The sequence below is a fragment of the Cynocephalus volans genome, chromosome 15, assembly GCF_027409185.1.
Source record: "Cynocephalus volans isolate mCynVol1 chromosome 15, mCynVol1.pri, whole genome shotgun sequence".
NCBI lineage: Eukaryota > Metazoa > Chordata > Mammalia > Dermoptera > Cynocephalidae > Cynocephalus > Cynocephalus volans.
In genome coordinates this window covers 58191588-58213826 of record NC_084474.1, presented here as the reverse complement: position 1 = coordinate 58213826, position 22239 = coordinate 58191588, and the positions used below count along the sequence as shown (strand labels likewise).

General features: G+C 47.2%; 1 protein-coding gene across 1 annotated transcript in view; it reads left to right on the top strand.

Annotated features, from left to right (window-relative positions):
* The window catches only part of POP1 (POP1 homolog, ribonuclease P/MRP subunit), a 37399-nt gene extending 29862 nt beyond the window's left edge, over window positions 1-7537 (top strand). The window contains exons 15-16 of the mRNA XM_063079664.1: window positions 3910-4272; window positions 5411-7537. Coding sequence (XP_062935734.1) covers window positions 3910-4272; window positions 5411-6065 — 1018 coding nt within the window. The 3' untranslated portion in view covers window positions 6066-7537. The remainder of the gene's footprint in view (window positions 1-3909; window positions 4273-5410) is intronic.
* Window positions 7538-22239: the final 14702 nt, after the last annotated feature.

Here is a 22239-nt window from a genome sequence, read left to right as displayed (position 1 = left end):
TGCTCCTTGGTGCTGGCGGTGTGCCTGGTTGTGGGGGCAGGTCCGATCCCCAGATCCATGCCTCAGGTCCCCAGGTGGGTTCCGAGGCACTTGTGGTGTGCCTGGTTGTGGGAGGGGGGTACAGTCCTTGGCTCCATATCTCAAGTCCCCGGGTGGGCCCCAAGGTGCTGGTGGTGTGCCTAGGCTGGAACTAATTTGTTGTCCTTTGCTTACTTCTAAAATGGGGAAACTTCCTGTGGGGACCAGTACTTGAGCTCTGTGGTTGAGTAAATTGCTGTTTTGCTGCTGATTCCCTGGTGAAAGCTTTTCCAGCAGCTCATGATTTAAAGGTTAACTTTATAGGTGCTTCTGGCTCTCCAGAGACCCTGTGCACCTAGGTTGTGTAGAAACCCTGATCTGAACCTGAGTCTTTTCATCAAACTGCACCCCCTGCAGATCTATATTCCTGACCAGTCTCCTCTGAGTGGTCCTGCACTGATTGGGGAGCAGATCAGCTGTCCTTGCTGTGTCCCAGTGTTCTCCCAGTGGGCCCATCTCCCCCACCACCCATGCCACAAACACTTCCCATGGGACAGGCCATGTACTGGTCCCTTGTGGTGTCTCACCAGCCTCTGAGTGGCTCCTTTTTTTCAGTTGTTGTGGCTCCTTGCTCCTATGTGGGTCACAGGAACCCTATTAGTGGTCTTGCTGGCCTGGGGACCATGAAGGCCCTCTTCTCCCCTATAGCCTCCGAGCAACTTCGTCTGAAGGGCACAGCTGCAGCTTTTGCTGGCTCCTGCTCCATGTGCTCAGCAGCTCCAGCCTTAAAGTGGCCGTGGCATGAAATGGTCAGAGTGGTTTTTTCCTTTCTGTCATTGTGGCTTCTCCTGCCTTCATGCACTTTGTAGGTCTCTCCTCCTCTTCTCCTGAGCACTAGTGGCCCCAGCTTGGCTGTCATTGCTTTTTTATAGTTGTAACTTGGTTAATTTGTGAGAGAGAGTGATGCTGGGGACTGTCTATTTCTCCATCTTGACCAGAAACTCCTCCCAATTGCTGTTTGTACTAAATGTAGGATTTCATCTGTAGTTGTGAGGCTGCCTATTTTCCCACACTCCCACAGGCATAGGCTATCAACAATCTTTTAATTTCATCATTTTGTGTCTCTTTTTTGTGAATTGCCTATTTATTTCTTTTGTTCCTTTTTCTACTGGGACATTTATCTGCCCCTTTATTGGGGCAGAGCTTTCTTGGTTTACCCTTTCTTGTATACATTGCAAATTCCCTTTCTTTGCCTTACAATTTTGAATTTTTATGTATTTTAACATTTTTTTCTTATACGGTTTAGACTTTAGTGTTCTGCTTAGAAAGTCTTTTCTAATGGGAAAGTTATGAAAATATTTACCTATGTATTTATAAGAGGCAATAAAATGTAGTTGTTAATGAAATCATACTGCCTAGGTTTGTATCCTAGTTCTACCACTAATTAGGTTTGGGGCCTGAGTTTAGATGGTAACCTACCTCGTGGTGTGGTTGTGAGGACTGTATTAAAGAGGGCAGTACTAGTTGCTAGAACAAACCAACCCCCAATTTCAGTGGCCTACCACAATGAAAGCTTTATTTCTCACTGGTGGAACAATCAAGTGAAGTGCTTTTGATCAGGGGCTGGCTTCAGGGATCTGGGCACCTTCTATCCTGTGGCTTCATCATTTCCCCAGGGCCTCAGGGTCACACAGCTGGCAGTGGGAGGAAGAGCGTGGAGGAATGTGGGCCAGGCCTAGAAGTGGTGAGCATGTCACATCCACTCATATTCTCTTGGCCCAGTCATTTGGCCACAAGGGAGGTTAGCAGGGTGCTCAGGAAGAGGAGAAAATGAGTTCAGTGAGAACCCTAGCCAGTCTCTGCACAAGGGTTGACTGAGTTAAAATCTATAAAGCACTTAGAGCAGCAGTGGCATATGGTAAGTGTTCAGTAGGGATGAACTATTGCTGCTGCTGTTGTTACTGTTACTATTCCAGGCTTTCCTGAATTTATGTTCAAATATGAAAATGTTTTACAAAACAGTAAGCTGTTCCTGACCCCAGACCCTCATTCTCTTCCTCCCACCACCTGTATTTTCATTCTTCTTCTAATCTTGCTGTATACTGAGAGCAGGGAGAATGTATCAAGAATGAACTCCCTCTACCTCATGACCTAGTATCTCTGTTTAATGAAATATGAAGTTTTGGGAGAGTTCATTTAAATTATATTTACCTTTCTTCTAGGAATGAAGGAAACCTTTTTTCCCTTAAAAGCCTAGCCAAAATTCAGATTGTATCTTGTTTTCTTAGTATCCTGTTCTTACTATTTTACTCAACTTGAACTAGGAATTGCCTCCACTTCTCTAGGGTATCTTTGCTTTAAGCTTCAGAAAATTATAATTTCAAATCCCACTTTTCATACTGTTTACTCCATATGGATGTGTAAAACTCAAAGAGGTTTGTAAGAATATTGTGTTGTGCTGCACCGAGTTGTGGCACTGCATATGCTATGATTAAAATGGGTTTCTTATTCAAGGGATTGAAGTTGGTGTGCATGGTTATCCCGTAGGACTTCGAAAGGTTTCGGGGGTGGGGCAGGTACCCTGAGAGTGTGTTTTGCCAGCTGCCTGTCTTAGGAGGCCAGTACACATTCGGTTCAACCTCGAGAGGATAGGCTCAGAGTGAGCTCCTGATTAACCGCATGGGTTCACTTCCATTTGAGGTCCTAGGGCACGGCACATAGCAAGAAGTAAATGAGGAGAGGGATGTGCGGGCCTGTCCCGGAGCCTTAGGATGCAGTCTTGGGCCAACAACCAGCCTGATCCCTATTTCTTGGGATCAGGCCCTGGATTTCGCTAGCTTATAGTATTTCTCAAAGGTTCTACCTCACTTACACATTGCTGGAAAGGTCGATTGATATCATCCTTTGTGGAGGGCAGTTTGGACATACATATCTGTCAAAATTGTGAATGCTAATACTCTTTTTTCCACTCCCAGGAACTTATCCTATGGATATACTTGTGCATGTGCAGCATGTTCCAGGTCTTTCGTCGCAGCATTATTTATTTGTAGAATCAAAAGCTTGAAAATAACCAAAATGTCCTTCAATAGAGGACTGTCTAAATAAATTATGGTTTATTTATATGGTAGAATAAGTTATTTAGCCTTTTACAAAAGAATGAGGGAGCCTGGAGAGAAAATGATGTTTAAGGTATTTTTTTAATGAAAAAAGTGAAGTTAAGCAAAAAGTACTGTATCTAGTATGCTACCATTTGTAAAAATGAGTAAAAATTCATTCATCTGGGCCGAACCCGTGGCGCACTCGGGAGAGTGCCGCGCTGGGAGCGCGGCCACGCTCCCGTCGCGGGTTCGGATCCTATATAGGAATGGCCGGTGCACTCACTGGCTGAGTGCCGGTCACGAAAAAGACAAAAAAAAAAAAAAAAAAAAATTCATTCATCTGCTTGTATGAATATGTACACAAAATATCTCTGGAAGCGTATATAAGAAACCGATAATGATATTGTCTTTGTGGAGGGCAGCTGGGTCACTAGAGGTCAAAAGTGAGAGAGAAACTTCCCTGTAACCTTGAACTTAGAACCTTGTAAATGTACAGGGACATCATTGCACAACTCCAGAGGCACCATTTACTTGTAGCTTTCAGGAGTGGTACTCCCTGGGGTTGTTCAGTGGCCACATGGGGCTACATTGTAGATGCATTCTCTTTTGAAGACCAAAGAAAACAAAAAATCTTGGCCAGTATAGTTGGTTATTATTCTTTATCATATATTTTTTGGAAAGTTTTTTGTGTGTGTTCATTTTTTAAATAGAGATGCATTGTACTGGCCATAATTATCTTAATTGTCCGATCCTAAACTGTTCAAAATTGGTTCTCCTCTTTGATTTTCATTAGACGCCCTCCTGCCAAACGGCCCAACTATGTCAAGCTTGGCATGGTGGCACCTTTCTGCTGCCCCTGGGAACACTTAACTCAAGACTGGGAGTCAAGAGTCCAGGCCCAGCAAGAGTCTTCTGTAGCTTCCTCTCCAAATGGTGAGGAGACTGACCTAAGAAGACACACGGTGCCTTGTGTTCCCACACCTGAAAAAACTGACCAGCTGTCTAATGAAGTGGGCACATCTGTGAATGACCCCAGGGAGCCAGAAGAAGTAATGGACACAGACTGTCAAGACCAGGCAGGGACCAAGACGGTCATGGACCTGGATGCTGGTGAGAACCATGTTGCTGCTGCCAGTAGTCAACTCCTTGTTCTTAGGTAAGTTTAGGCAACTTCCAGATATATTTTGGATTGTTTATTCTAATACTGAACAGGCTACAGGATGTAACAACTGTCACTGTTCCTTTATGCAAAACCCATGTGAATTTATGGTCTTTCTGGAAGGAAAAGCCAGTCCTTTGATGTTTCATAGAGGGCCCAGGGAAATGGCTTAATAATAGTTGATTTAGGGCGTGATATTAATTGATGAAGTGATTGAAAATATTATCATCAATAGACCTAAACCGGGCCGGCCCGTGGCTCACTCGGTGCTGATAACACCAAGGCCCCGGGTTCGGTTCCCATATACGGATGGCCGGTTTGCTCACTGGCTGAGTGTGGTGCTGACAACACCAAGTCAAGGGTTAAGATCCCCTTACCGGTCATCTTTAAAAAAAAAAAAAGAAAAAAAATAGACCTAAACCAAGGTAGGTTTTTTTGATGCCATAGTTTATTTAGTCTTTGCTCACAAAGCAGTATCCCAACAGGTGTGATCTTAGAAAATGAAGAACCTCTGCATAATCTGAGCAGGCATTCTTTGCTTTAAATCACTGAATCAGATTTCTTCTAGTTCCTTTTGAATTGTATGAATTCGTGGTGGACTAGCAACCCATTCAGTGTAATGTCATACTGTAGAGACTACCATAGAAAATGTGCCCTACTCTCAATACTGCTGCAGGTTATTAAGGTTTGCTTATCTGCCACCCTATAAGCTGTGCTCTGATTTTAAAAAGTGTTCATCCCTCTCGCCTCCTACTTATTTTTCTGTATAGTAAGCTCATAATTTTATTTCTTCTTCCTTGCTTTAGTTTCTTTTCTCTTTAAAATATTATCTCCTCTGTAGTCTCATCATCTCACTGTGATTACTGCCCTAGATTCTATCCCACTGTTTGCCTTTTCCCTTGCCCTCAACTTCTTAAACCTTTAGTCCTTCAGTTTCAGAATGGCAGACACAAAAAGAAAAATATTATTACTAAATATATTAAGGTGTGTTTTTAATTTTTAAGATTATAGTTTTGATACTTTTCCACATACACTGTAAAAAAATCAAATCAACTCTAGCAATTTCTCATCTTCTAATTGCACATTTTTTTCTTGAACAAAATATTCTCAAACGTATGTCTCCAACTTGATGTAGGAGTAGAAAATTACTGAAGCAGCTGTCAGCCTGGTGTGGACCCAGTTCTGAGGAGAGTCGGGCCGCCCGGCGAGCTCCTGGCAGAGGCCAGCAAGAACTAACCAGAGAGGCCTGCTTGTCCGTCATGGACCATTTCCCCAGGGCCTTGGTGTGGGTCAGCCTGTGCCTGCTCAGGAAGGGCAGCCCCGAGCCGCACACCATGATCTGTGTTCCAGCCGAGGAGGACCTACTCCAGCTCAGCCAGGATCCGCACTACTGTGGGCCCCAGGAAGCCAGACACAGCGACCCGTTCAAGAGGAAGATCCTGAAGCAGAAAGAGAAGAAGAAACTGGAGAAGAGGCAGAACCGGGGCTGTGCCACTTCTGAGGGCCTGGGAGCGGGGGATCCCGCGGCTGGACAGGAAGCTCTGACTCTGGGGCTGTGGTCAGGCCCTCTCCCTTGCGTGACTTCGCACTGCTCCAGAGTTCTCCTAGGCTTTGTCATTCAGGGAGATTTTTCCATGGCTGTTGGCCATGGAGAAGCCCTGGGGTTTGTTAGTTTGACAGGCTTGCTAGATATGCTGTCCAGCCAGCCACCAGCCCAGAGGGGCTTGGTGTTACTGAGGCCTCCTGCCTCTGTCCAGTATCGATTCTCCAGAGTTGCTATTGAGGTGTGAATGAGGGTTTACGGAGAGTTTTGTTTTCCCTGTCTTCTGTTTCAAAATGTCATGTGAAATTCTTCGGAAATGAGAATTAAAAATTACATATGGTGCAAATGTTGAAATGTTTACACCATTCTAGTAATCTCACTGATTTCCATCTTTCCCTGTCCTTGCTGTAATACTTTAAAAATTATTTGGCATGTATAGCCAAAAGCTTTGGTATATATGATCTCTTGATCTGTGTAATTCTTGCTGAAAATAATTAGAAGTTCTACACTTTATTGTCCCTTTTTTATGTTAGGAACAAAGTGCTGTCAGGTCCATTTGAAAAACATTTTAGTCATGTGATAAGAAACAATACATGTTTAATGATTTGGTTGTTACTGAAGAAAAAAAGACTATAAACATTTGGCCTCTGTACATGAAATATGGGCCCCCGCATGGGCCATGTTCAGTTGTGTACTGTAATCAGCACGCTGAATACATCGTGCCATAGAGAAAGAAATCATGGACGGTTCACTGCTTCCTGTTTTCAGGCAGGCTCAGTTTAGGGCAAAGTGTTGGGCTGGAATTAGAATGGGAATCTATGACTTTATGAATCCTTGACCTCTCTGTTGTTGACATGATCCTAGGAGTTACTTAATTTTTTTTTAAGTAAAAAATTATTTTTTTTGTTTCTGCAAAGAATTTCTCAAAGCCATAGAGGAGCATTTCTCAAAGTATGTTCTATGAAATGTATTAGCTAAAAAAAAGGGATTCCAAGGTCAGGGTGATTTGGGAAACTTTGGATTAAACAAAGTTAAGCATTTCTTTATTGAGGGACTTCTGGAACCTTCCATGTGATAATGTGCATTATAAATCTCCAGGAAGTAGATAATAGTGTACAGTATTTTCTAAATCTTTTTGATCCCCAAACTTTTTACAATGAGTGGCCTTTGTAGGATCAGTGTTCTTAGGAACACAGTTTGGGCAACTTGGCTATGCAGTGCCATGGCTACCTCTGCAAGGTGGGTAACTAAACGACAAGCTGCTCTTCAACACTATGCAGTCACATTGTCCACCTGAGGTCTTGAGCAGAGTATAAAAGAAAGGTCTCATTCTGTCTCATAGGAAGATGGCTCATCATTGCTTTTTTTCACCTGTGGAGAAACTCAGTTTCTCATCAGCTTTTAGTTGTCGTGTATATCTCACTCATACCATCAGCCTCTCACTTTCCTGCCATAAATTTCTAGCAGAGTCTGAGTGGGGGCTTGTTGCTTTTTAAAAATGTGCAGCTAGGCATTATTTCATGGAAATGCATTGGGTTTTTCCAGTAGCATTTGGCAGGACATGTCTTTGGGGGTGATGAGTTGGGGAAAGATACAGGAAGTATTACAGTAGTTAGAAAGTACCTTGAGCCAATGAAATGTTGGATGTTTTTCCTCTCAGCATGCTTCTGAATGTCTTTGTGTCCAACCCAAATGAGATGGAAAATAGTCTAAGTGACATCTGTAAACAGAATAAATTAAAATGTCACCTGATGTTCAGTTGTGCATATTTATTGGGCCGTTTCTCATTGGTTTTCTAGGCTCTAAGCCACTTCATCTATGGCTTAGCTCACTTGATGACAGAAGTCTGAGCTGCATGGTCACCTAACGTCATTCTGCACAGCCCCCTGTCTGGGACCTGCTGCCCTGCCCTCATTCCAGGGGACAGGGCACATTTGCAAGGACCCTACTTTCTGGGTGGTAGGTCAAAGAGCAATGTGCTGAAAGGATAGATTAGCATTTTCCAAAATGTATTCCTGGGAGTACTAGTTGCTGGAGCTCTTCCTGAAAGGAAGTGTTTCATGGCTAAATAAATTTGAGAAAAGCTATATACGGTACCCTCCTATTGCAGATTTGCAATGAATATTAGCATAGTCAAGGCTCTGCAAATTTCTTAAAGTAATCTTTCAGTCCCCCACACACCTTTTTTTGTTTTTGCTTTTCTTGCATACCTATTGTCTATAGAACACTAGTTTTATGGAAATACTTAGAAAAACAGACTCTGCATATATGCAGTAAAGAATCCATGTGCCTTATAAAAAAGACCAATAGGAATGGCTTTACTCTGTCTAGCAACTGAGTTGAGTGGCATGTTTACTTTGATCGTACCAGGTGCCTGCCATGTTGTATTAGAGCCCATAGCTACCAAATAAGTACAACATGGCCCCTGTCCTCTTGTTGAGGGAGCAATAATTTCAGGATTCACGAAGTCAGGAAGTGTCCTAAAAGGCAGAGTTGTGAGCTCCACACTCAGAGACCAGCTACACAATTGAATTGTGTAAGAAACAGTTGATTATGGGCCGAGCCCATGGCGCACTCGGGAGAAACAGTTGATTATGATTATGCTATGCTTTTTTTGTATGACACAAGCCATACAAAAAATACTGTCATATCAATCCTCCATATTCATCCTAGAAAAATTAGAAAATGAAGATAAGCAACAACAAAATTTATATCACCTAGATTCTCATCACCCAGGTGTAACCACTGTTGCTTTTCTGATATGTATCCTTCTAGATGTTAAAGTGTATGTGAGTAACTTTCTTTTAAGAAGAAAGATTCTTTATATGTGTCAGTAATTACTTATAAAAACCTGTACAAGTGCAGCTTAAGTGCATGTTGCCAGTTCCTTACAGGACTTGATTGGCATGAAACCTGGTGTTAATCCTCCTTTTACTGGAAGTAGGAAGTTAGTTCTTACTTGTTGCCTACGGTGAGTTCTTTCTTCCCAGCCAGTGGCAAGTGGGGGGTGGGGGGAGGTGACAGGTTGTATGGGCTCCCTAGTGGTTTGAACTTGTGGCCAGCTGACCTGAGGCCTGAGAGCACAGAGCTAGGTTCAGGACTGGGCTGCTTAGCAGATAATACAAAAACTGTACCAACTGCGGGTCACTCGGAGCAGCAACCTGAGTTACACAGTGATCCTGGTCACTGCAGGCCTCCCCAGAATACAGAGGACCACAGATGCTGGCTTTTCTTTGGCAACAGTGGCTTTCAGTCTTGGCTGCCCTTGAAAATCAATTGATAGCCCAGGCCTCAGCCCAGACATCAATCTCGGGTTGGGCCCCAGCATCAGTATTTCCTAAGAGCTCCCCAGGCTTTGTGATGTGCTGCTTGCGGGCTGAGAAGCACAGCCTTAGGAGGTCTGGCCCTTTGGACCCTCTGCACCTTGGGAAAGTGTGAATGGGTAACCAGGCCATGGAAACTGTATAATTCTGTGCCTTTAGTAAGTCTGCTTGCCAGTACAAAAAATGTATTTCTGCAATCAGCTCACAGGGTCTGTAGGCCGCAGTGTGCAGTATCCAGGTGGGGACTTAATGAGAGTGTAGTATGGAAGGCTGGGTGGCCCAGAATGGGGCTTCCACCCGGGAAGGAGGCCCAGTCTTGAAAACAGCCTGGCTCATTACTTGCATAACCTTCACTACTTAAGAGTATCAAACGAGGTGTTACTTGTTTTGTCTTGGCGAGTATCCTTCCAGATCAGCTCTTCTTAACTTTGGCCATTCACTGGTATCACCTGGGGAGCTTTCAAAGTACCAGTGTCCAGGGCCTACCTCTCAGGGATGCAGATTTAACTGGTCAGAGGTGTGGCCTGAACTCTTAAGAGCTCCCAGTGACTTGCAGCCAAGGTTGAGTTCCAGACTTTTTAAATGAGATTTCAATGTAATTAGCCAACTATACAGCTTAATCAGTGACGGGACCATGCAAGGCAGGGCAGGAGCAGATGCAGGTGATCTCCAGTGGGACACACAGCTGGTACTGATGGCCCTGGCTGGGGTACTGCTGGAGCTGAGCAAACAGCCAAGTTCACGTCAAGGCATTTCCTGTCTCGCCCCTTTTTGAAAATTTAAATTTAACCAGGTACTATTCTGGAAGAGCCCACCCTAACCATTTGTGCGCTTTTACTTAAAGAAATGTTTACAACATGCAGCTCTCCTGTTTCTGTCTCCTACCTCATCACACCCCTCTGGGCCTCACTCACCAGCCTCTAAACACACTGGTCTTTCAGCTCCTGAATAGCCAAGCTCTTGGCCTCTCCGTGATTTTGCACGTGCCCTGCTCTACTTCCATGGAATGTTCTCATTCCTCCTTACCTCATTCTTCCGAGCTTGATTTTTATGTTTCTCAGAGAGGCCTTCTCTGCCCGCCCTAATTAAAATAACCTCCTCCTGCCGACATTATTCTCTGTTGCACAATGGGCTTATTTCCTGATGACACCACAATGTATAATGATTCTTTTGTTGCTTAGTTAGTTATTGTCTACTCCATTAGACTGTGAGCCTCATGAAAGTGAGACTATGTCCTGTTTGATTACTGTTGCACCCCAGGTTCTAGCACAGTACTTAATCTATAACTTGGATTTAATACATTTTTGTCAAATTGATGTGTTAAGCAAACAGGGTGTTGATGTTAAACTGTATAAATGCTATTGCAGGCCAGGCATAGGTTGTAATGAACAAATGAGCCACTAGGTGGCGCCAAGACCTCATGAGTAAACAGCTCTCTCTGGACAAAACCTCACAGCTAAGATACAATTCAGCTGTGTATGCCGTAGGACGTGTGTTATGAGGTCACAGGTCAACCAACATTCCTCCCCCCGCCCCAATTGGGGCAGATCAAAATCCTAGCTTGGAAAAGCTCCTTGATTTTTAAAGAGGTGCCTAGAGAAGAAACACGTTAAAAGTTCTTATCTAAAGAATGAATCCCATCCACATTATCCCCAGAAAGTCTGCCCCCTCCATCCTGGGCTGAATGCCTCCGACGACGGGGAGCCCGTCACTCCACCAGGAGATGCCATCTCCACCTTGGCAGCACACGGATGGCCGAGAGTTTCATCTTAATCCTGTCTCCCTTCATTCTATGGCGCTAGCACTGAGAACCACCCCTTTATTTTTATGAAGTCAGTTATTAATCTCTTTGCTTTCTGTCCTCCAGGCTAAACAAACCTCATTTCTTTAGCCTTCCTTCTCTTGTTTCCCACATCTCACAGAGGACCTTAGATTAGTTTTTGGACGAGAGAGAATGTGTTCTCAGAACAACACTGCACAGCTGCAGGAGCCTCAGGCAGGGACTGCTGGCTTCAGGGAGAGCCTTGAGTGTTCTGGGTCCTTGGGTCGCTGTGGGTCCTCTCTGAAGTCTCCGGCTTCCTCCTCCTGTCTCTGCTGCCTTTAGCCACTGCGGCTTCAGGGCATGTGCTAGTTTGGTTTTTCTTATATGCAGGTGGTTTATTTTAAGCAGTGACCTAAGGGAATAGGAGTGTGGAGGCTGGGAAGAGTCAACCGGGAAGGAGTGAAGGCCAGCCCGCGTGTGCATTATGAGCTGGTTGCCGGCAGGGGCAATTGGGGCTCCATCCCACTGGGGACACTAAGAACTGAGTGCACCTCCGCATTGCCTGCATGAGGCCCAGAAGAGGGAGACCTTTATTTACCACCTCCCATTCCTACTGGTCAAGCGTTGCCCTAGGGAGTGTTCGTGTCTGGCACTGCCAATTCTGCGCAGGTGCTGGAACGGCGGGGCCTGTTCCGTGAGCGTCCCCTGGAAGGCAGCCGGGAGCCTCGCGGGCAGGAGATAGAGCGTCAGCCCAGGCAACGTGCGGTTGGTCCACACCTGTTCCCAGCAGGCTGCTCCAGCAAGGGCGGAGCAAAAAATGGGCCAAGAGCATGTGGGACCGGACAAAAGCTGCCCAGCACAGGGCCCTCGGGAGCCAGGGTGACATTTCCTGCTGCTGCTCTTGCAGAGCCTGGCGCGCGTGCACGTGCGCGCTTGTATGCAGGGGGTGGGGTCGGGGGCGGGGGTGCCCGATGAGCACGCTGGAGCCAGCGCCACAAGTTGGGGTGCAGACGCCAGGGTCGACCTTGCTAAAGCGCAGGGCGCACTTGTTAGGAAACAAGCCCACTGTTGTCTAGGGAGAAAACGGCCAAGTGGGGATGGTGCGCTGGCTCTGGGGCTGCTCTAGGGTCCCACTTGCCCAGCCCGCTGGCAGCTTTCCTGCTGCTCCCCTCCCGCACCTCGCTTTCGGTTCCCTCTCGGCTTCCCCCATGTCTGCGGCTTAGCTCATCTGTTTTTCAGTGACATGGGGGAGGTGGGAGAAGAGTCTGCCTGCTTCAGGTGAGGTTCTAGGACCAGCAGCATCGGCAACAATAAAAATGCAGAATCCCAGGCCCACCCCAGACCTGGGATAGAATCTGCATTTGAGCAAGATGGCAAGGTGATTCGCAGACACAGGAGAGGCTCGGGAGCAGTGGACCGAGTCGGTGGTTTCCAAAGCCGCTTATCTTCAGAGCACCTACCCAGCTTGCTAAGGATGCATCGCTAAGCCTCAGCCCAGAGATTCCAGCTCACCTGGATCTGCGGTGCGGTTCTGAAATCTTCAGCGTCTATTAAGCTCCTTACGTGATTTCATAGGATCATGTCTGAGAATCACCAGGACAGGTCATCTTTGGGGTTTTTTCCACTTCTAAGATTTTGATATGTTTGCCATTGACATTTCACAAATTTGAATGTCACTTGTTTGGGATGTTACGAATCGGAGCCTAATTTTTTTTTTTTTTTAACAGTGAGGCCTAGTTGCTGAATGTTGAACATTCTTGTCAGGAGCTTGTCTTTCTCCAACATCCAGCTCATGTTCCTTTAGGTAACTTAACGTGTACTTTACCATGCCCTGTAAGCTCTCAGGCCTCACACTCCAGAGACTTGGGCTGATGGAAGCTCTGCTAAGGCTGGGCTGGCATTTTGCCTCCACCCCTCAGCCTTTAGGCGCTGGAGGAGATGTGTCTGGGACGCCAGGTCCCGACTCCCTGGCATGGCTGTGGAGAGATGGGGCCTGAGGCAGCTGCAGAGAGGAGCCGGAGTGTCTGTTTGCATCTGGTCTCATCGAGCATTTTGGAGTCATTCCTGTCCACCTACATCATGCCCACACAAGCCATGGAGAGGGCGACTTCACTCTGCCCTGGGAGCCCCGGCTGGAGCGTGCAAGGAAGCGCCCACCCTCACGGGAGGAGGAACGCCCTGGAGCGCAGACCCCTTGGAGGTGAGAGGAGGGAGAAGGAGGCCCTTGAGGGCACCCCCACCAGGCCAAGAGGCTACAAGGTGGCAGGAGGTTCCAAACCAAAAGAAAGGTTTCCTTAGGAGGTCCTCCTGGAACGTGAGCTCTCATGCAGAGCCCACGTATCTCCTCCCATAAAATTCCCTTGTGGGTCGTTTGCTGCCTGTGAATGGCCCATAGAGTTCTCTGGAACAGGGACAGGAAGGAAGGTAGGAATTGCTTCTTACCAGGAGGAGAGCTTGGCTCCCTGAAAAGCTTGTCACTCGTTCCTGTGTACCCTGCATGGGGAAGCTGGTCAGCATGGGGCTGAGGAGGGTTGAGGTTTGGGGTTTTGTTTTTCCATCATTCACAACAGAGCACCTGGCTCTGCCCCTGCTCACGTCACCCAAGGCCCAGGCTGAAGGTGGCTGCGGTCTGGGCCTCTGCCCTGTTTTCAAGCAGAATCTGTGGAAAGTTCAGTAAGTCTGAGGGGGAGTGGGAAGTGGGTAGAGGAGAGATCCCATCCCTACTGTGGTGACTACAGAGTAAAGCTGGGAACAAGGACAAAACAGGACAAAGCCCAACGCCCCTGCGTGAGACTTCCTTCATCAGAGTCACCCATGGTTCCTCAGCCTCTATCACCCTCAGTATGAAAAAAAAAAAAACCAAACCATTAGTTCTATCAGTTTGGCATGTGGAATAAATTTTTAAAGTTTCCAGCTACTCCATTCAGTCATTAGTAATGTCAGACAGGAGACACTGACCGAGCACTCACCATACCCTAGGGCTTTGTGTGCAATATTTCATTTAATAGGTACAGCTACATTCGGAGGTGAGTCTTATTACTGTCACCATTTTATGGATGAGGAAACTGAGGCTTAGAGAGGTTCAGTAATTTGCTGGTGAGACAGAGGTTCAGGGCTTGGGTGTCAGTCAGGGTCGTAGCTCAGGACCGCACCCACGAGCTTGCTCCCAGCTGTCACTCGCTCAGGCCTTCAGAGACATGTCTGCTGTTCTGCACCCAGACTGCTCAGATGCAAACGTGAGTCACACACGCCTTGTCCTTAAGCAGTTCAAGTCAACAGCTCGCTGCTCTGGTGCCCTGTGGAGTGTCGAGGATTTTGGCTCTTGGTCTGGCACAGGAATCTGGTCTTCCTTATCCTGATGTTTTCTTAGGAAAGATGGCCCTGGAGTCCCAATAGATTTGTTTCATTTGCTTTTCTCTCTCTTTAGCTTTAAACCCTGATATGCTGCTGTTATTTACGCCTCGAGCACCACCCAGACCATTCATCTTGCTGTGCTTAGGCGTGTACGAAAGGCCCGGGATTACGTCTCCCAATTGGCCCACTCATGTTTAAAACATCAGCCAAGAGCAAAACAATAAAACATACACACATGGCCGTCCCCCACCCGAAAGGAGCGGGGACACCGCACAGCACTGTCTCTGCGCTGAGAGGCCGTCCTGAAGCCGCTCGCTCTGCCCGCTCTGCCGGCTGCTGTCCTCGAAGCCTCACTCCTTGACTTTTTCCATCTTGCCCTAAATCACTGGGCCGGCCCCTGCGTGCGGGCCTTTCTGGACACAGTTATTCATTCCCGACTGGGGATTAATGTTAATCTCCTGTTCACGTGATAGAGTCAAGAGTTATTCTTTCCATCTGTCACCCCTGGGGGGGGGGGGCAGAGCTATGGGTCCTTCCTACCTCCCATCCAGAAGTCTCTGAGGGCCAGTGGTGGCACGCCCCTGCCCATGGCTGTCCGCAGGGTGGCCACTGAACGGCTTTCCCACAGGGCATCTGAAAGGCATAGGCTGTGGAGTCCTGAGGTCCCAGAAGCCACAGTTCAGTCCTGGGCTGAAAGGCCTCTGAGCGGGCATCTTGACCAATCCCCTTCCTCATTTTGCCACGCAGGAAACTAAGTCCCAGAGAGGGGAAGTCATGTGTCCAAAGTCATCCAAGTGCTTTGTAGCAGAGCTGGGACCAGAAGCCAGGATCAAACTTTTGAATAAAGCGTTTTTTAGAAAGAGAGTCTGACATCCACAGAGGAAGAAAGCAGTTTGCTGTGCGGGTTCAAGTTCTGCACCTCCCCTTCCACCCTCTCTTGACCTTCCCAACTTTTCTTCAGCAATCCTGCCCTCCGCGTTTCTTCTTTCAAGGGGCCGCCTGGAATTCTGGCAAGAACAAGTGCTTCAAGTCCTGTCATTCCCTGGCTGTAAGACCTTGGGCAAGTCACTTACGCTCTCTGACCCTCAGTGTTCTTGTCAATAAAATGGAAATAATGTTAATGTCCTCCTCACTGTTTTGAAGCAAGACTCCAGTGGAGCCATAGATACGTAAGTGTTCTGTATTTATATTTGTTGAGCACTGGCTATGTACCTGTCACAAAGCCTTAGCTTATTTTGTGTAGATAATGTTTTTTAATTCTCACACCAATTCTATGAGTTCTATTATCCTCATTTTATAGAGAGGGAAACTGAGGCTCAATGAGATGAGGTAACTGCCCAGGGTCACACAGCTAGGAGTGGTGGAGTTGGGATCAGACCCCTATTTGTCAGCGTTCTTAGCCAACATGCTCGTTCGTAGGGGTTTCCCACACCCTATCTTGTCCCCTTGTCTCTCACACGCCTCCTGAGTTCTCACGGTGACCTCTTGTAAATAATCCCTTGGCAAACAGGGGTTTAAGGTATCTGGGCCAAAATAATCGTGGCCAAAGCACTGCCTGTCCATTCTCAGAGACTTCATAGAGGGAAGGCGGTGTGGCCGAGGAAGACCAGCTCGAGATCCCTGTTTTCCTCTAGACCGTGGGGATGAGGGGATGATGATGGCAGGAGAGCAGGAGAGCGAGGCTCCTCCGCGCGGTCCAAGGAGGCGCAGTTCCCAGATGTGGCCGCGGGGTGGCGCCATGGACCGACACGGGCGTTCCCAGAGGTCCCAGGGAGACAGTTCAGCTTCTTGGATGCGATCCTTGGAAGGGTGTTCAGTTCAGTTTGTCCCGTTCTGCAGCGCAGGGAACGAGATGAGGCTCAAGTTCCTTTTGATCACAGGCGTTTGTGGGGCTCCAGCCACAGACCAGGCCTTTGGCTCAGGGAACCCACGGGGATGTATGACCAGGTCTGTCCCTGCCCCTAGGAGCTCACAGTCTGCCTGGGGAGACAGACACCCGCACAAACGCTTCCTTCCAAATGAACATGAAGAAAGCCAGACATTATGCCAAAGCCTTAAAAAGATTAAAACTTGAATTTTTTTTTTATCAAGAACAAACGAGACCTTACCCCATATCCGGCTGCTGCCTTGCATGAGCCACCCCCAATAGACAGAGGAGTCTGAGAATCCCAGCCCTTCATGAATGCTGGAAAGAATAGTAAAGGGCCCGCCCTCCTTAAGCACATCCCCTCCTTCATTACTAACCCCTCCATCTCACCTGGGGCATCGCCCTGACTCATGCAACCTAACCTGGCAAGCTCTATTTTTTCTTCAAAATGCTGTCCATTCTGTCCTTTTATAGTGTCACTTTTCCTGAATCTTCTAGAATTAACCACTCCCTCCTCTGTGTTGTGTACCCCCCTGTAATTGTGCATTTCTCACATTACATAGTAATGTGTTGATTTATACACCCTGCCCTGCTAGACTAAAATGTCCCTGAGGGCAGAGTTCTTGGGCTTGTATCCCCAGCACCTAGCACAGTGCCAGGCAAGCAGAGTGTGCTGGTTAGGCACTTGCTCAATCTAATGGAGTTACTTGAGACAACCCGTGCACTCGGTGTTATCTGAATTATTTTATAGATGGGGCTAGTAGCTGCAGCAGATCAACCATGAAATCTCAATGGCTTATCACACTCAGGGTATCTCTCACATCACAGTCTGATGTGAATTGAACAGTCTTCTTCCATCTTAGTGCTATTCATCTAGAATACATCCCTCCAAGTGCTCACTTCGGCAGCACATATACTAGAATACATCCCTCCAAGGCTGCTGTTTTAGTCTGCCTGGACTGTTATAACAAAATACCACAGACTGGGTAGCTGAAACAACAGACATTTATTTTTCACAGTTCTGGGGGCTGGAAAGTCCAAGATCAAGGTGGCAGCAGATTTGGTTCCTGGTGAGGGCCATCTTATTCACTTGCAAGTGTCCTCACATGGCAGAGAGAGAGCTCTGGTCACTTTTTTCTTGTAAGGGCACCAATCCCATCAAGGGGTCCCCAGCGTCCTGACTTCATCTAAACCTAATTACCTCCCAAAGCCCCCACCTCCAAATACCATCATATTGGGGGTCAGGGCTTTGGCATATGAATTTGGGGGAACACAAACATTCAGTTCACAACAGCTATGTGGGTACTAAGCTGTGCTGACCCAGAAGTCAAGTCATACAATTCATTGCCCAAAATTAGTCATGTTGCCCCAACATAAAGGCAAAGGGTACTGAAAAACGTAAGGAGCACATGTGTATTTGGTGAGTACTATCAAACTCTGCCAGAAAACCACACACACCGGTGCACACATACACATATCCACAAATGCACATACGTGCACATACATGTGATACATGTGAGAGTACACACCTACAAATCATGCTGCAACACAAGTAATAATTATTAAATGACCTACATAGAAACAGCCTGCAGAACATGTGTCAAAAAAGTGCACGTGGGTAAAATAATCCACAGGCTGAAAAATTAAAAGAGCTGCATTTCTTAAGAAGATTTTTTTCACCATTATTTAGTAAAGTATTATGCTTAGGACTGGAAAAAAAAAGCTGTTTTGGAAGGCAGCTTGAAAAGCAGCAGGCAGATGCAACAATGACAAAGGCGAGATGATAATGATCTCTGTGTTTCTGAGGATAATAGAGTTCTGGAGACAAGCAGTTCTCCGCGGGGTCACAGAGAGAGCAGCAAGACACAATCTTTGCAAGATTCAGCTTGAGTACCAGAGACAATTGTTATACTTCTTACAACTGTTTTGCACATATGTAGAAACCAGAGAGGCAGGCAGAGGGGATGGCTACACCTACTGCCTCGCCATGGCTTTGTGGTGCCGCCTGCCTGGGGGTGTTGATGCTGCATGGAGTTAGCGTGACTTGGGGACGTTATCCCATCACATCTTGACATTACAGAGCCTGGAGGTGACATGTCTTTGTGGGAATTAAAATAGTTGGACCAATTATAACAATAAACATGCCTTAAAAGAAAAAGGAAAGAAGCAAGGAGTTGAAGCCCTCAGTGTTGATGGATCTTGCTTTCTCCCTCTTCAGGGTGGTCTAGAATGAGTGTCTGGGACACACAGACATTCTTTCACTGGGGCGTTTCTGGCCCTGCTCAGGCGATGATGAGATTCCCTGGGAGCTGTGGGCCTCTCTCCAACAGTTCAACCCCATTTGATAAACATTCACGGGGCAAGTGCTGTCAGCCTGGTACCTCTCTGTGTGCTCACACTACAGTGTCCTCTCGGTTGCTGCCTGCAGGGAGCTTGTGGTTTGGCAAGAGAGAAAACACACGTGCTTTAATAACTAACACAGAGGAAAGTGGGGGATCCTGCAGTGGGGGAGGACATGCACACATGCACAAGTATGTATATATGCGTGTGTGTGCCTGTGCATGTGTGTGTATTAGTCTGTTTCCTATCCCTCTTAACAGGATACTCGAAACTGGGTAATTTATAAAGAAATGAAATTTATTTCTTACAGTTTTGGAGGCTGGGAAGTCCAAAGTCCAAGGAACACACCTGGTGAGGGACTCCTTATTGATGGGAGCTCTGTAGAGTTCTGTGATGACGCAGGGTATCATATGATGAGAATGGCCAGAGTCTTTTTTCATGTGCCCTCCTTATAAAGCTACCAGTCCATGCCCATGATAACCCATTAAACCATAACCCATTACTCCATGAATGGATCAATCCATTTATAAGAGCATAGCCGTCATGATCTAATCACTTCTTAAAGGCCCCGCCTTTTAACACTGCTGCACTGGGGATCAATCTTCCACATGAACTTTGCAGGGGACAAACATTCAGACCATATCAATGTGTGTGCATCTATGTGTCAGGGAAGTTTATGGGGACAGATCTGGGAAGTCTTCAAGCTAGGCCTTGGAAAATGGGTAGAACTTACCCCTCTCGACCTAGGAAGAGCATAATCTAAGGCACACAGAAGCTGCTCAGGGAGCACTGCAGGTGGCAGCTGACAGCTGAGGGAGATGAAAAGGTTGGGAAGGAGGCTGGAGCCATGCCAAGGCGGCTCTGCATGCCATGACATTTGACTTCCCGTGGGCCATCAGAAACCCCCACATCAGCAGTTTAGGAATCTGGATCTTGTGGTTGGGTCATGGCTGACTGGAGTGGGGAAAGGTCAGAGGCTGAGACAAGAGTTTGGAGAGGGGTGAGGTGGGCATGGTCGTGGGGAGGAGAGATTGGGCAGGGGTTTGTCCCTCTGAGGTCTGCCCTCAGCACCCAGGCAATAGCAGCCAGGGCAGCTGCTGGACTAGAAGGAAACATTGTGATTGTCATCAGCGGCTAACCCTGCTGTCACTGAGTATCTACCTTGGATGAAGAACTGTACCAAGGGCTTTCCAGGTGGAGCCTGGCTCTCCCCTCACCAGGTGTCTTGACTTCTTTAGGCTCAGTGTCCTTATCTGCAAGGTGGAACATGTCACAGCAAGATTTGTTGAACACTTAACATATGTCAAGCAGTTGGTTTCTGAGCCACAGAGCTATTCTGCCTATGCTACCCTGAGGGGGCTGTGATGAGGGTAAAGTGAGATAATTTTGGTGAAACAATTAGCATAGCACGTGGCACACAGTGACTCCTCAGTGTAAGTTGTGGACAGTTACAGGTTAAATGTTTGTTTCCCCCCAAATTCATACATTGAAGCCCTAACTTCCAATTTAATGGTATTTGGAGGTGGGGCCTTTGGGAGGTAGGTTAGGGTTAGATGAGGTCCTGATGGTGGGGTCCTCCTGATGGGGTTAGTGCCCTTATAAGAAGAGACACCAAAGAGTTCGCTGTCTTCCCTCCCGTGCAAGCACAGAGAAGAGGTCATGTGAACACACAGTGAGATGGTGGCCTCCAAGCCAACAGAAAGGGCCTCAGAATGAAACCTACCTTTCTGAGACTTTGATCTTGATCTTGGGCTTCCAGCTTCCAGAACTGAGAAATAAACTTCTGTTGTGTAAACTACCCACCCAACCTGCAGTATTTAGCTATGGCAGACTGAATGGACCAAGACAGTTACCTAACCTAATCCTTAAATAACTCCCTAGACCAGCAGTATTACACCCATTTTCTAGATGCAAAGCCAAGGCAAGGGAGTTTAAGTGAAATGATCTGGATGACACAGCCACTCAAGTCCCGGTTCTGACCTGGGCTTTGAACCACGCCTCCCTGGGGCATAGGAGAAGCTGGTTGCCAGATTCAAGTCTCTGGGTTCTGGCATTTTACTCTGTTGCCTTTGGCAAGTCCCTTTCCTCAGTTCAACTCGGGGTTTCATCTGTGAAGGATTTCATCTGGGAAGGTTGATGTGTAAGAGCAACACTATGTGTGAGCAAGGGAAGGCTGTCTGTTGGGGTTTCAGCCTAGACAGTGAACTAGATGAAAAAGACTTCCAAGGCTAGGTTAAAGAAGCATTGCAGCTTCTGCTTTGTCCTTGGATCACTCATTACAGAGGAAGCCAGCTGCCAGCCCAGGAGGACATCCAAGCAGCCCTGGGGGGAGGCCACCATGGACAGGAACAGAGGCTCCTGACCAACAGCCAGCACCAATTTACCATTCATGCAAGTGAGCTACTTGGAAGGGAATCCTCCAGCCCCAGTCCAGCCTTCAGATGACTGCAGCCTTAACTGATATTCAACTACAACTTCGTGAGAGAGTCTGAGCCATAAGTGCCCAGTTGATCTGTTCCTGAATTCCTGACCCACTGAAACGATGAGAGATAACCAATGGTTATCATTTAGGTCTCTGAGTTTTGGGGTGATTTGTTATGCAGCATTAGCTGACTAGTACAGATAGGAACTCAGATGGTAGCATTTCAAATATCATGACCCTTCCCAAAATTTATCTGTTCACCCCCAGAGGAACACTGGCATTGCAGGGTGTGAGAGCGTCTTAGGGTCATCTTGCTGCTGCACATGCTTTGGGTTGCTGCCCTGCTGCTAGCTCCTCCCCTCTGGCAGCCTTGGTGCTTGCTCCCCACTCTCCGGGCCTGGATGTCACCAACATTCCTCAGTGTCTGCCCCAGCAGGTGCTCGGAGCTGTCATCATGGCTGGCTCTGCCTGCTTTCAACACTTTGCCTCAGCCCGCAGGCCAGGCTGGTGTGGGTGAGGACCACAAAACCACAGATGAGTTTCCTCCCAAATGCCTTCAGATTCTCAGTCATGGTTTCCATGATTGTTTTGGAAAAGAAGTAGTGGGATAGATGGAATTTTCTGCTTGGTATCTGGAGAGAAGAGCTGAAAATGCTGAAAAAAAATTATAAAACTTGTAAGAGAAATTTTGTGTTGCTCCTAAGTTGTTCAAAGCGAAACGTAGCAAGGGCTAACCACACAGCAAGGGCCTTGAGGGCAGGGACTGTGTGTCTTCTCCCTTTCATTCATTCATTCATTCATCCATTCATCCATCCACTCATTCATTCATTCAACAATGCACATGCCAACAGGCACAGTGGTAAGCATTGGAGAGAGAACAACCGCCCCAAATCCCTGACCTTGGGGGGCTTACAATAGACAATCAGCAAAATAAGTAAACTGCATCAGTTGAATATTTGATAGCCCAGGGTACTGTGAAGAAAATAAAGAAGAGAAAGGGGAGAGCAAGTGTCAGGAGGTGGCTGCCGCTTAGCTGGTGAGTCAGGACAGCCTCCATGAGCAGGTGACCTTTGAGCAAAGGCTGATGGAGGCAAGGACTGAGGCCTGCGATTCCCAGGAAGGAATGTTCCAGGCAGAGGAGCAGTCAGGGTGGAGGCTCTGAGGTGGGAGCATCCAGCAGTTTTCAAGAGAAAGCAAGAATCCTGTGTGCCTGGAGCCCCGTGAGCAAGCACCAGGGAAGCTGGGGCTGAGGTCACAAGGCAAGGGGAGAAGATTGAGCACTTTGGCTTTTACTAGAAGTGAGCTGGGGAGCCACAGTAGATCTTGAGCACCAGACTGTCTCACTGCAGAGCA